Here is a 12,360-nt window from a genome sequence, read left to right on the forward strand (position 1 = left end):
TAGAGTTCCAGACACTTATAGAATCTATGCCAAGGCGCATTAACTCTGTTTTGGTGGCTCGTGGTGGCCAAACGCCCTATTAAGACACTTTAAGTTTATTTTGGCAGTTACCTGTATGTCTGATCATCACAATATGACTATTTTGTTCTCCAATAAAGAACAAATACTCAGAATCAACATACAAGCTGAAGGCCACAACAGTCAAACTAGGCCCACGTTGTGGTTCTCTGATTTATATAGTATTCATGTAGTCCTTTAGTTCTAGCTTCAAGTAGAAAGTGTGGTTGTGTCTTGCTGGGCGGCCATGTCTCCAGACTAATTTTGAGGGCCGGGCTGTGGAGGGCAGTATCGCCTCAGGTCTGAGAAGAGCCAAGACAGGACCATGTGACTCTCATGTGACTCTCATTCTCTCCAAGCACACTAATTAAACAGAGGGAGACCACGATCCAGCGCCAAGGGCCCTGCCCTGGCTGGCTGTGCCTCTGTACTCTCCTCCCAGCTCTAAACATGCAGTGTGGGGCAGTCAGCCTTTGTTCTGCTGTTTGGTTCAGAGGGCTGGGGAGGGTGTCAGCACTCATTACTGACACACCCATCACTACAGATGGGGCTCCCCGATATTGTTACCCTAGCCTAGCATACAACAGTATGATTGGGCCTGACCATTGTGAGCCAGCAGATACAGTAGTATCTCTGTGACTGACTCGTGTTATGGTTTTCCTGAGTGTGTTAAGCTTTAGCCCAATTATTCTGTCAGGGCTATGAGGACTACCAGGAAAATACAAAGGCACAAAGGAGGAAGTCCCATGGGACCTGTTTACTATTGCTGAAGAAAGATAGATGAGAGAGAATGAGAGAGAGAGAGAGAGGGCGCTACAAGGGGAGAGAGAGAGAGAAAGCTACAAGGGGAGAGAGAGAGAGTGAGAGAGATGGCACTACAAGGGGGAGAGAGAGAGAGAGAGAGGGCGCTACAAGGGGAGAGAAAGCTACAAGCGGAGGGCGAGAGAGAGCGAGAGTGAGCAAAAGAGACAGAGAGATGAGAGAGGTGGGGGTTGCCAACAATGTACACACAACCTTGTCGCCGCCTTCAAGCATGATGTGCTCCTTTGCAGCCCTAAGCTGTCACAGTCTGAGCTGTGCCTAGTTCTCTCCTTCAGTCTAAAGAACACACAGAATAAGGTCAGTCAGAGCTCAGGGCAACTCCATCTACACAGCCTTCTTACACTCCAGATCACATTCATACTGAGCCTATCCAACCATCACACGGTATACCTCTGGCTTCGAAACAACCACATACAACTTTAAAAAACAAACTTTTACAACCTTATATCAAGGGCTCATCAGCTCAAATGTATGATTCAGCTGCTGTTGTAATTGATATTACAGATCAATCTGTCCGTCTCTATGGGAGACATCTAGAGGTACATAGATACATCACTGCCCCTGGTCTGCCTCACCTCTTTAATACTGAACGGCTCATTGCATGAATTACATCCTGTATATATTAAGCTGAACGTTAACCCACGGCTACAGTACATTTGCTGTTTTTGCATCGTATCGCAATTATAAATGGGAGGTCCAGTCCAGACACAGAACTACAGAACTACAGTACACAACAGAGTACCTGCCTGGGGAGGCAGACAGACAGACAGCAGGACTACCAGACACAACCAACCCTCCATCTTTAACATAGACAGACCAGACTATGCTGTTATGTCATACTTTAGTCGTGTAAAGTATGACCACATGGCTAAACAGCAATTCAATTACAAAACCAAACACAACATATAGAGTAGCTAATGAAATGGGAGACAACAGAAGGCGAGGGAAACACAATCTTTTGGAGTTCTGCAACAGCAAACTGTTTGATTAAGATTAGCTGTGTAGCCAGCTAGCTACGACACATTTATCTAAGTCAATCACCCAAACATCTCCTCTAGGGTACCAGTGTCTGAAGAAGTAAAGGAACTCTGTGTTACTGACCGTCTTCACTGGTGTGTGGCTCAGTCCCATTGTCAGCCTCATCGATGGTGCCTGGCTCACTGTGGGGGCTGTCACTGTGGACAGAGAGAGAGAGATGGACAGTCAGTCAATGGTAAACTCAGACACACCCACGACACATGCGTAGGCTAACTAATCTAAACGAATGCCTCCTCCCGGAAAGATGAGTTACAGGTCATACTTGGATCTGTTCCCAAGTGAATTCTTATTTGACCTAGGGGGCATTTATATCAGCATATTTCTCCAGGAAGTGTCAGCTACGTGTTATTTGGACCAGCTCCAGGTAAGGTATTCATTTAACTATACATGCTGGCTTGTACGCCATCCCTGTGAGTTTTGATATGCAAAACATTCCCAAGCAGGTATATTGGAGTCTGTGCACTAGAAATATTCAGTTGTACATTTACTTTGGGGCATTTGTATCATGAACAATGGGATAAAAGGCAAGAAAGAGAAAAGACCATTTAAACAGTTACATAATGTTTCTTTCCAGACAGATTGGCTCTTTAAGTAAATGTATACCATTCTACATTTGTAGCCCCTAAATAAAAGTAATTATCTTAGGCTATTATATCTAAGCAGTGTCTGTAAAAGCAAGTGCTGAAGAAAATACCACCCGATAGGAGTGTTAATGCACTCCCAGCATCTTCATCTCTACTACACTCTAAATTGCCCTCTTCTCCCCACATTATCGAGCAGGCTCATAATGTAGCTGTTGTATGGCTGAGATCCTACCATATGCTCGATCCACCAGCAGCAGTATTACTGTACTGTGCTAAACCCAGAGTTACACCAGCTACAGTATTACTGTACTGCTGCTAAACCCAGAGTTACACCAGCTACAGTATTACTGTACTGCTGCTAAACCCAGAGTTACACCAGCTACAGTATTACTGTACTGCTGCTAAACCCAGAGTTACACCAGCTACAGTATTACTGTACTGCTGCTAAACCCAGAGTTACACCAGCTACAGTATTACTGTACTGCTGCTAAACCCATAGTTACACCAGCTACAGTATTACTGTACTGCTGCTAAACCCAGAGTTACACCAGCTACAGTATTACTGTACTGCTGCTAAACCCAGAGTTACACCAGCTACAGTATTACTGTACTGCTGCTAAACCCAGAGTTACACCAGCTACAGTATTACTGTACTGCTGCTAAACCCAGAGTTACACCAGCTACAGTATTACTGTACTGCTGCTAAACCCAGAGTTACACCAGCTACAGTATTACTGTACTGCTGCTAAACCCAGAGTTACACCAGCTACAGTATTACTGCTTTAGCCTTAGCCATACTGTATGTCTTCAGTGCTTGTCTTAAAAGGTCTTGTCCTCCCAGGTCTAGCTACTACCCACCAGTACTCCTCTCCTCCAGTCATGCACTTCTCATAGACCGGCCCATCCAGCTCGCGGTGGCTGGGGAAGATGACTTCGTTGTGGATGATGATGGTCTTTATGACCTCATTGACGTGTGCCTGAATGGCTACAGGGTCCTGTCCGTCAGGGATGGGCATCAGGGTGGGGCCAAAGCAGATGGCCAGGTTATAGGGATCCATCATGTTCTCATCACTGTACTGGGACAGGCTGGATGGAAGGGAAGAGGTCTGAGTGAGTGGGGTGAACAATTAGGTCTTGTTTACATTAAGAGATGAATATCTGGCGGACGGGTGATTCCATTTTAAACGTACTTATTGTTATTTGTTTGCCAATAGAATATATACGTTTCCAAAATGCTTATAGTGTGGTCTTCTATAAATAAGGTTGAGTCTGGACTCTAGACAGAGTTGAGATCTGCATCATCTCCTCTACTACCTGTTGGCTTCAACCACAGTAAGTACATCCTTAAACACTCTTACCTTAACCCTCAACATCCCAGCTTAGCTAGAACATTCCTCAGTCTCCCTGTTTAGTTGTCACCTAGATTCTCACACCTATCCTGCCCTTCTAACTACACAGTTTAACAGGCAGATTTGTTTTATATATATACTTTTTTTTATTTAACTAGGCAAGTCAGTTAAGAACAAATTCCTATTTACAATGACGGCCTACGGGGGAACAGTGGGTTAACTGTCTTGCTCAGGGGCAGAACGGCAGATTTTAACCTTGTCAGCTCGGGGATTCGATCCAGCAACCAGCAGCCCAACGCTCTAACCACTAGGCTACCTGCCGCCCCAAATAGTAGCCAATATTAATAAGCCATCCTGGTTTAGGGGGCAGTGAGACCATCCTTCCTTCCAGCAGCATCCTAGCTAGGTAGCAGGCCTACAGTATCTTCACACTCATCTGCTTTAAGAGGGGCTCATAATCCGAGCAGAGTGGAGTGGAGCAGTAAAGACCTACAGCTGGCCCAGAGCCACAGTCTGGCTGAGGGGGGGTATCAAACAAAGTCAGGATGTGGAATCAAACTCTTTGTTCTGCAGGGGAACCAAGCGAAAGGAGTATAAAATAACAGCCCAATAAAACAGGGCAGGTATATTACTGGGTTGAGGGATGGCTTTCCAAGCGGGCCCGTAAATATGTTCTAAAGCGCTGCCGACAGACGCGGTGGTAAATAGGACGTGAACAGTGGGGCTGTTCAATTCTTTGTAAAGTAACGCTATTTCCCCTGACTGCTACAGCAGAGATTCACAAGTCTTGCTGATTTAGTGCAATACAGTGATTTTTCTATTCCCCAAGACTCTCAAATGTGTATAGAAGTTACATTTCAGACTTTTACCCCATCCTGTTATACTGTATGCCCTTAGTGTATAGGTAGTCTGGTACAGGGACTCTATTAAAAAACAGAGGACTGTAAAATGTGACTTATGTCAATACGGCCGACTTACTGATTGAGGAAAGCGAACAGGTATCTCATGACGATGATAACGGTGCGAGGAAGAGTCACAATAATCTGCTGGACGTGATGAGCTCTCTCAGCTCCAGACTCCAGTTCTGAAACAGAGGAGGATCAGAGAGTGTCATAACACTACCTGGCACTGAGATGAATGTGAGGAAAATAAAAACATTCCATATTAATACAGGGCAACATTCTGCTCCATGATCTACTGTATATACAGAATGAGTCGACCTTATCAAGGGCCTGGCAGTCATACTGCGGGTACAGTAATGACAACACAAACACTCCTATCATTAATAGATATCCCCACCTCATTTAAACCAGAGGATATGGTGATTTGAGTGACTGGGCTATCTGGAGCAGGGGGAAATACGACAAAGCTGTGCTCAGTTAGTAGACTGTTGTGGCCCCCTCGCTCCTCTCTTCCTATTGGGTTTCTATTAAATCACAGGCAGGCAGACAGCCGTGGTGTTGAGATTGTTTCCATGTGCTGCTCTGCATGCCTCTCGTCCCTACCTTACCCCTCCCATAAAGCAGTGTGATTAGGGTGTTGTGGTGGGGATTGATGATGTATCTTTGGAGCCAGATGTTGGCTTCTCTCTCTTCTATTCTGACTCAATCTCTACTCAGTGACGGACGGGGAATAATCCAAAAGGCATGTACTGTAACCATAGCCCCAATGGTGCTATTTCACCACCCAGATGGGTAGGGTTTCAGTTACCCTGAACACATTTACTACATTGACCAACAGTATAAGGTAGGTCTTTAGAGTCTACTCACTGATAGTAGACATGAGGTCCAGGAAGCGTTCCTTGGGGAACAGAGGGTTTTCCAGGCCCCTGAAGTACAGCTTGAGGACCCCTGCCACTGAGTTGATGTCATGTTCATTCTGGTCATCAATCAATGGATCTTCACCTAGCCAAACAATAGAGCAGAGTAGAGTTATTAGTTCTGACCACAGCAACAGAACTGAATCAGTGAAACAATGAACCAATAAAGACTTCATTACCATAAATCTGAATAAAAAATGATTGCTTGCTACACTTAGATCTTATATTATAGAAAATAACAGGTATCTACTGTATGTCTGACATTCAATGGGTTTGTCATGTTATTGATCCTGAGCTGTAGGAGAAAAACAGAAATCTAATCTATTACCAATTACCCCCAATCTCACTGGGGACCTACCTCTCTCAAATGAGTTTTTAATATCATTGACCTCCACCTGGGATCCAGGCACGCGGAATATGCCCTGCTGCTGGAGCCCTGCAACAACACATAGAAACATCATAGTGAGTCTGAGCCCACCATTACCCCCACACCCAAACGGCCGCTATATGAAAGACCAATGGAAAACACACAACAGAGAGCAGGAAATGTAATTTAGTCGTGACGGGGCGTGTGTTTTTTCTTCTTCCAGAAGAGGGCCCCTCGGTCGGTCGGGCCCCTCGGTCGGTCGGGCCCCTCGGTCGGTCTGCCGCATATGGTTTCTGTTAGAGAACCCCAAATCAGTTTGTGGGGGTTTCATTAGGTCTAGGGGGTAGGGAAGGGAGGGGGAGGGGTTACAGGCCTGGAGGCTACACCACTTTGGCTGGAGTCAGATGGGGAGGTGGACAGAAGGATGAAGATATGAGATGGGAGGAAGGGAAGACTGGACTGATTTAGTAAACGAAGACCAAGGGTCCTGTCCGAAGTCCCTATGCGTGATATGCTGCCACGCTACTGTCACGTTTTTCAAGCTGAGAGCACATGGGGCTGAGGTTTTAAATCATAGCAGGTTTGTCTCAACACCTGGAGATGTTTTAGTAAATGGATTACCTCTACCCAGAGGTTCTGTCATCTGTTATGAGATACGAAGAGTTCACAGTGGAGTTCACAGCTTTCTACTGGTGTTTTGAATACAGTCAAATGGTAGAAGCCATCAGTAAGGTGTGATTTTAGTAGACTTACCATACAAATTGATGTGTCGAATACAGCTCTCCACCACAAGAGGAATAGGTTGACCTGAGTCCTGAAAGATAAATCATGGCAATAGTAAGAGCAAAGCATGGATGATTGACACTTATACGGTGACTAGAAAACCACACATTCTATACTGTCCATATTGATAGATTCTGTTGCTTATGTGAAGCAGCACGGCATAATAAAAAAACATTTCAGCATACTGTACATAACAACCAATTAGGCCTTACTTCACATTATACTAAAAGAAGAGACAGAGCATTGATTATTCTAAGCCTGCCCTGCACCCTGCCATAAAGAAACAAATGCCTCTTCCTGATGCTTCATAAACAGCAGTGTCCACCAACATTCATATGAGCAGGATTAAAATGACAAATAGAAATCATTACTATTCACAGCCCCCTGTTACAGCAAGCAAACAGTCATGAAACAAGTGGAGCAGCAGTGACATGCTATTGGAGCTCATTAGTACGACTGCGTGTGGAGGAAAGCAGAAATAGGCATGTAGAGCTATTTGTGTAATAGTTTTTAGTAGGCCCACTCTACAGCACCGTGCCACGCGCCCTACCTCCCATCCTACCAACCCCAAACTGATAGTACCTGGTTGCGGGTACGGGCATTCCGTCTTCCCCTGGGACAGAAAGCAGCACAGCAAGGAGGTGCAGAGGAAGGGAGGCAGAGAGGCAACACAGTTAGAGAAGCACAGATGACAGACAGACAGAAAGAGCCCCCTTCGGAGGCCTGGAGGATAAGCACAGGTCAGGGGCCACTGGGAGGGCTTGAGATGCAGTGAGATGTGGGTGCATTGAGGGAATCAACTAGCACAGTGATCTCTGTGTAGCTATTATGGGGACTATGATACGCAGTATCCTCACATCTGAAGATAAGCAGAGGAGAATCTGTGCTACTGCTACATCTGAAAGAATAGGGAGACACTAACCCACTGCCACCCTGTCTGTGTGCATCGTCAGAGCCAAGGGAACAGAGGAAGTGGAGGTAAGGTTAAGGACAGTGGTTACATGATGAGGGAGAGCAGTGAGCAGGAGGAGCGAGAGAGATGGGAGAGAGAAAGAGAGCGGGCCTCCTTTAGCCCCATAGGGTCGCTCATTCACACAACCCAGTGTGTGTGTGGGGGGGGGGGGGGGGGGGGGGGGTACCTTGATGAATGTCTCCATATTGCCGTTAAACAGCTTATGGTTATAGACTGAGCGCGGCCTAGGCTTCCGCATTTTCTGTGGTTTAGGGGGGAGAGTGGGGGGCCTGGGGAGATGGCGGGTGAGGAGGGGAACAAAAACACCATATGCTGTGAAACAGAACACGCAAGGCTGAAATGCAGGTATGAAAACATCATCTCTCAATAGCCCTGACTTCCACCTTCCCAAATGTCCCCCTGTACTCTGTTTATCAAGAGGGAATGTGTGTAGGCAGGAGGAAGTGATCCACATCTAAATGTTGAAAATTCAACCAAAATGAGACGTTTTATTACTGGTGTGTGTTATTTAAACCTGATGGCTCTGCCCTGTAATTAACCCCTAAGCAGTGCTAGTCTGCGCTAGGCCTTGCTGCTGGGAGGTCCCTGAGTGGCTCTATGGCCTGAGGCTTCGGGCCCCTTATAAAACCCACTATTACTGACGGATTGAAAACTTGACTCCTAATGTATAGCATAATGTAAACATTATTAACCAGAACTAATCAAATCAAGCACACCTGCTGATAGTTCAGGTTATCCCTCACAAATAAGTTACAGAGTGGTTAGCAGACCAGTGGTACTTCGGCAAGTCCCGTCACGGCCAAGGCAAACCAAAGTAGCATTCCGACCACTTATTTAAGCCTTATCAAAACTTAGAATAACATGACAAAGCATGTTAAAATACACCTTGGGATTTCCTTCATTAATATCTCTCTCTCACACACACATCCACACCGAGTTGGTAATTTTCCCTCAGAGGGAGGTAGAGCTGACAATGTTCAGGTTTCCTATTCAGAGCCTGCCCCCCACCCCCACCCACACACCCTCCCACCCACCCACACACACACTAACAGCTACCCAGCATTCTTGATCCATCTGCACTGCGGCCCTGAAGCCCTTCCCAGACGGACAGATCAGTGACACACAGCACTCTCCTCTCTGCCATCCAGCCGGAACTATAAACACAGCCTCAACCATTCTGCTCATTGTGGCTCATCGTTGCAACACATGATGCTTAGGTTTGTATTAACTCCTGGCAATAAGATTAATGAAGTATTAAACAATGGATGTCTGTGAACAGGATGCCCTGAGAACTCCATACTGTATGATCTGCAGTAGTTTTTTTTCTTTATTTTCTATTCGACACCCACTGAAATCAAATAACCTTATAATATATATTATATTGTATGCACCATGAGAGTAGTTCTGTCAAAGGCGATGGTATTTGAAATGGTTTAGTTATCTTAAGACATCTTACCTCGTAGTGCCACATTCAGCCCTTCCTCCTGCAAACACAGAACAAGAAAGAAACGTAATTAAGAATATGCACAGTGCACAGGCTAACTCCTGCTCCAGGGCTCAGTGAACGACTTCATGGGACTAGTCAAAGCTATTGAGAGAGAGCTGAATGGTCTAGGGACAACAGCATCCTTGAGACAAATGCATTGAGCTGTCACCATAGAAACCTCATAGGGGACCCTGTAGGGTGCAGGCCAGCTCCCTCAGGGAAGAAAAGGGGCTCTGGGTGCGAGGCGGAAGGCAAGGGGACTGGGGGTGCATCTCTAACTGGTGACACTGAGCGATGTATGCGCCTGCTCACTGAGCCCTTTGTCCCGAAGCCCTGCGCACGTCTCAACACACACAGTAGCACATGTGCACGCAAAAACATCAAACCCAACCCAAACACACACACTTTCACAAATAAATGTTCTCCCTCTGTCTTTCTCTCACACACACACACACACACACACACACACACACACACACACACACACACACACACACACACACACACACACACACACACACACACACACACACACGCAGGCACACAGGCACACACACGCACACACAACCAACAAACCTTGCTAGTCGAACCTCAGGTAAAGACAAGACATTGAGTATCGGTTAGGCAATGAAGAAGTCAGTCAGTCCTTATTACTGTTATTCTTATGTGTCAGAAAGGTCCTCCCACTATCCATAGCTTTAACAGCCAATAGTTAATAAATAGACTTTATTAGCTGGTGTTGAGAGAGGCCCTTTGTCTTTTAAATATAATCCATTGAGCATTGACTGAATGTGTCTCATTGTGTAAAACAAGCTCTAACAGTACACTATTCCAGCATTCTGTTGTTCCCTTTCTATCAGCTTTAGAATGAGAGACGAGAGTGATGACTGACCCATTTCTCTATGCATAATGTTGGCAGTAGATGAGACTAGCAGTGTGGTCTCTGGAGCGTTCATGTGGAGAAACAACAGTGCATTTCCTGCCAGTCATTCCAGTGAGTGATAGTCTAGCCTAGCTCAGCTCAATGAACCCAGAAATTACACCCCCTTTCTCCAGCATGGGCAAAGCACAGGGTGGCTATACAAATTCAGTTTTAATTTCATATCCAAACATAAGGATTTAAGTGTCTCATTGTAACTGCAAGAACACAGTAGCATTTTACCCTTTGCTAAGCCCCGCCTCCTTTGGTTACTGTTGCAACCTTGGACAACCTTTTCGAAAGCCCAATTCTCCATTAAACCACTGGTGAAATCCCCTCACAATGATCTCAAACTGTGTTTTTAATACACAATGAAATTAAACACAGACTACCCCTTGTTAATCAGGAAACTCTTGGATATGTTGTGGTGTACTATCATTACAATTGCTTCACGGGAACCTGGTAAAATGATGTTTGTGTAATTACCTGTCAGCATACAGTCAAAGCTATAATCACTTTTGGAGCTAACTAGTGCCTTCAAATCGTATCCTGATGTTGACAGCAGATAGCAATGTTATGAACATACAATGGAGAAAACAAGTTATATTAAGTGGCTAGTGAGACGGAGAGCTAGCTAACCAGCAGAGCCAGCAAACAATGAAGCTAACAAAAGTATAATTCTGGATTTAAAAAATACTCAATTAACAGGTTCTGCATTTCAGGAATTACAGTAGCAAGTACTCCTGGTGCACTATTCAATTATTTAGCCATTAAAAAATGTATGTTTTTAAAGAAAACTCTAAATGTTTTCCCTAGCCCTCAGTGGCTTTCATGGGATTTAAACGTGACCATGTCCAAGGTGTCGTCTTGACAACAGTTGCTATTAATTCGATTGCGATCAGTTGCCCCAAATTATGGGGCGGGGCTTATTAAAGGGTCAATTGGTGACTGAAGTACGTTTGCTAAATGAGCCGAATGCTTTATGTAAAAACTGCTAACTCAAGGTTTCAGTATTCTAAACCAACAAATCAACCTACAGCTACATAACCTGATAATAGGCAATTAATCATCACAATGGAGTGTTTTTTATAACTGTCTGTGAATTCTACCTGCGTTAACTGTAGATATTCATGGGTGAAGATCTGTGATTCCCAGCTAGAACCCAGGAGGGTATGCTTCCAGGACGGCAGCTGTCCTAGCCATGTTGAGTAGTTTCAATGTTGACATAGTGTTATAGTAATCTATACAGCTAGGTCTGATGTGTGCACCATGTGGTATTCTCCATGGTCACTAATAACACATTCATGCACGCACACGCACTCGCACACGCACACTCACACACTTACTTAATGAGCAGGCCTGATTGAACATACACATGCTAAATGAGCAGGGCTGATTGATCACCTCAATAATGAAACATGTTTGGTACCTGCAGCCGCCGTATGTCACGCCCATACACACAGCAGCAGCACTGGACCAACAAGATGGCGCAGAGAGACGCGTTCGCGCTGTTTCTAGCTCCTAGCCACAATCACACAAACAAACCAGCTGTGGGCTATGTTCACATGAAAACATGCTCAAGCTGTCTGAGGTATCAGTTCATAGAGATCTGAAGATGACAGAGGAACATTAGGGAGGCCTAAACGAAAGAGAAAAATCCATGTTGAACAAGCGTGTGCACGTATGTGTGTATGAGTTGAAATAGGGGGAGTGTGTTGCACACACTTGCACACGCGAGTGTGTGCAACATTTAAATTGTTTAAATTGTCGCCACCACTGCAAAAAATATGATGTTATTGTTTATGTATTTCTGCCGAAACACGCTTTTAAATGGATTGTCGTTTACTTAATGACTGGAAGTCTATGGGAACAGCTAGCATGTCATTGCGCTAATAATAGTAGCAATGCACCCACCCTTGACACCAATGCTGAAAAAAATCCTAGGGGAAACACTGAGTGTGAGTGAGTGAGTGAGTGAGTGAGTGAGTGAGTGAGTGAGTGAGTGAGTGAGTGAGTGAGTGAGTAAGTGAGTGAGTACGGCTGTGCACACACACGGCCCCAGCTGGTTGCTCCTGCTGTCCCTCTCTATTTGGTGAACCCCTGGTGCAGCAGCAGCTGTGGAGATAGGCCTGTGCGGCTGGGAGCTGGGACAGCCTGATTGAT

At 45.3% G+C, this 12,360-nt stretch overlaps 1 protein-coding gene across 4 annotated transcripts in view; it reads right to left on the bottom strand.

Moving 5' to 3' along the window:
• LOC139542853 (SLIT-ROBO Rho GTPase-activating protein 3) overlaps positions 1-12,360 on the bottom strand; it is a 113,762-nt gene that overhangs the window by 18,972 nt on the left and 82,430 nt on the right. For 2 of the 4 annotated variants that reach the window (XM_071348796.1, XM_071348781.1), the window contains exons 11-18: positions 9,249-9,276; positions 7,959-8,061; positions 6,790-6,850; positions 6,028-6,105; positions 5,620-5,754; positions 4,829-4,934; positions 3,360-3,587; positions 1,981-2,054 (exon numbers count right to left, since the gene is read on the bottom strand). In XM_071348796.1, coding sequence (XP_071204897.1) covers positions 1,981-2,054; positions 3,360-3,587; positions 4,829-4,934; positions 5,620-5,754; positions 6,028-6,105; positions 6,790-6,850; positions 7,959-8,061; positions 9,249-9,276 — 813 coding nt within the window. Of the gene's footprint in view, positions 1-1,980; positions 2,055-3,359; positions 3,588-4,828; positions 4,935-5,619; positions 5,755-6,027; positions 6,106-6,789; positions 6,851-7,401; positions 7,433-7,958; positions 8,062-9,248; positions 9,277-12,360 lie in introns of those variants that run through there. The other 2 variants (XM_071348789.1, XR_011668564.1) reach the window with 2 other exon arrangements.

Source organism: Salvelinus alpinus, chromosome 2 (assembly GCF_045679555.1).
Source record: "Salvelinus alpinus chromosome 2, SLU_Salpinus.1, whole genome shotgun sequence".
NCBI classification, from domain to species: Eukaryota; Metazoa; Chordata; class Actinopteri; order Salmoniformes; family Salmonidae; genus Salvelinus; species Salvelinus alpinus.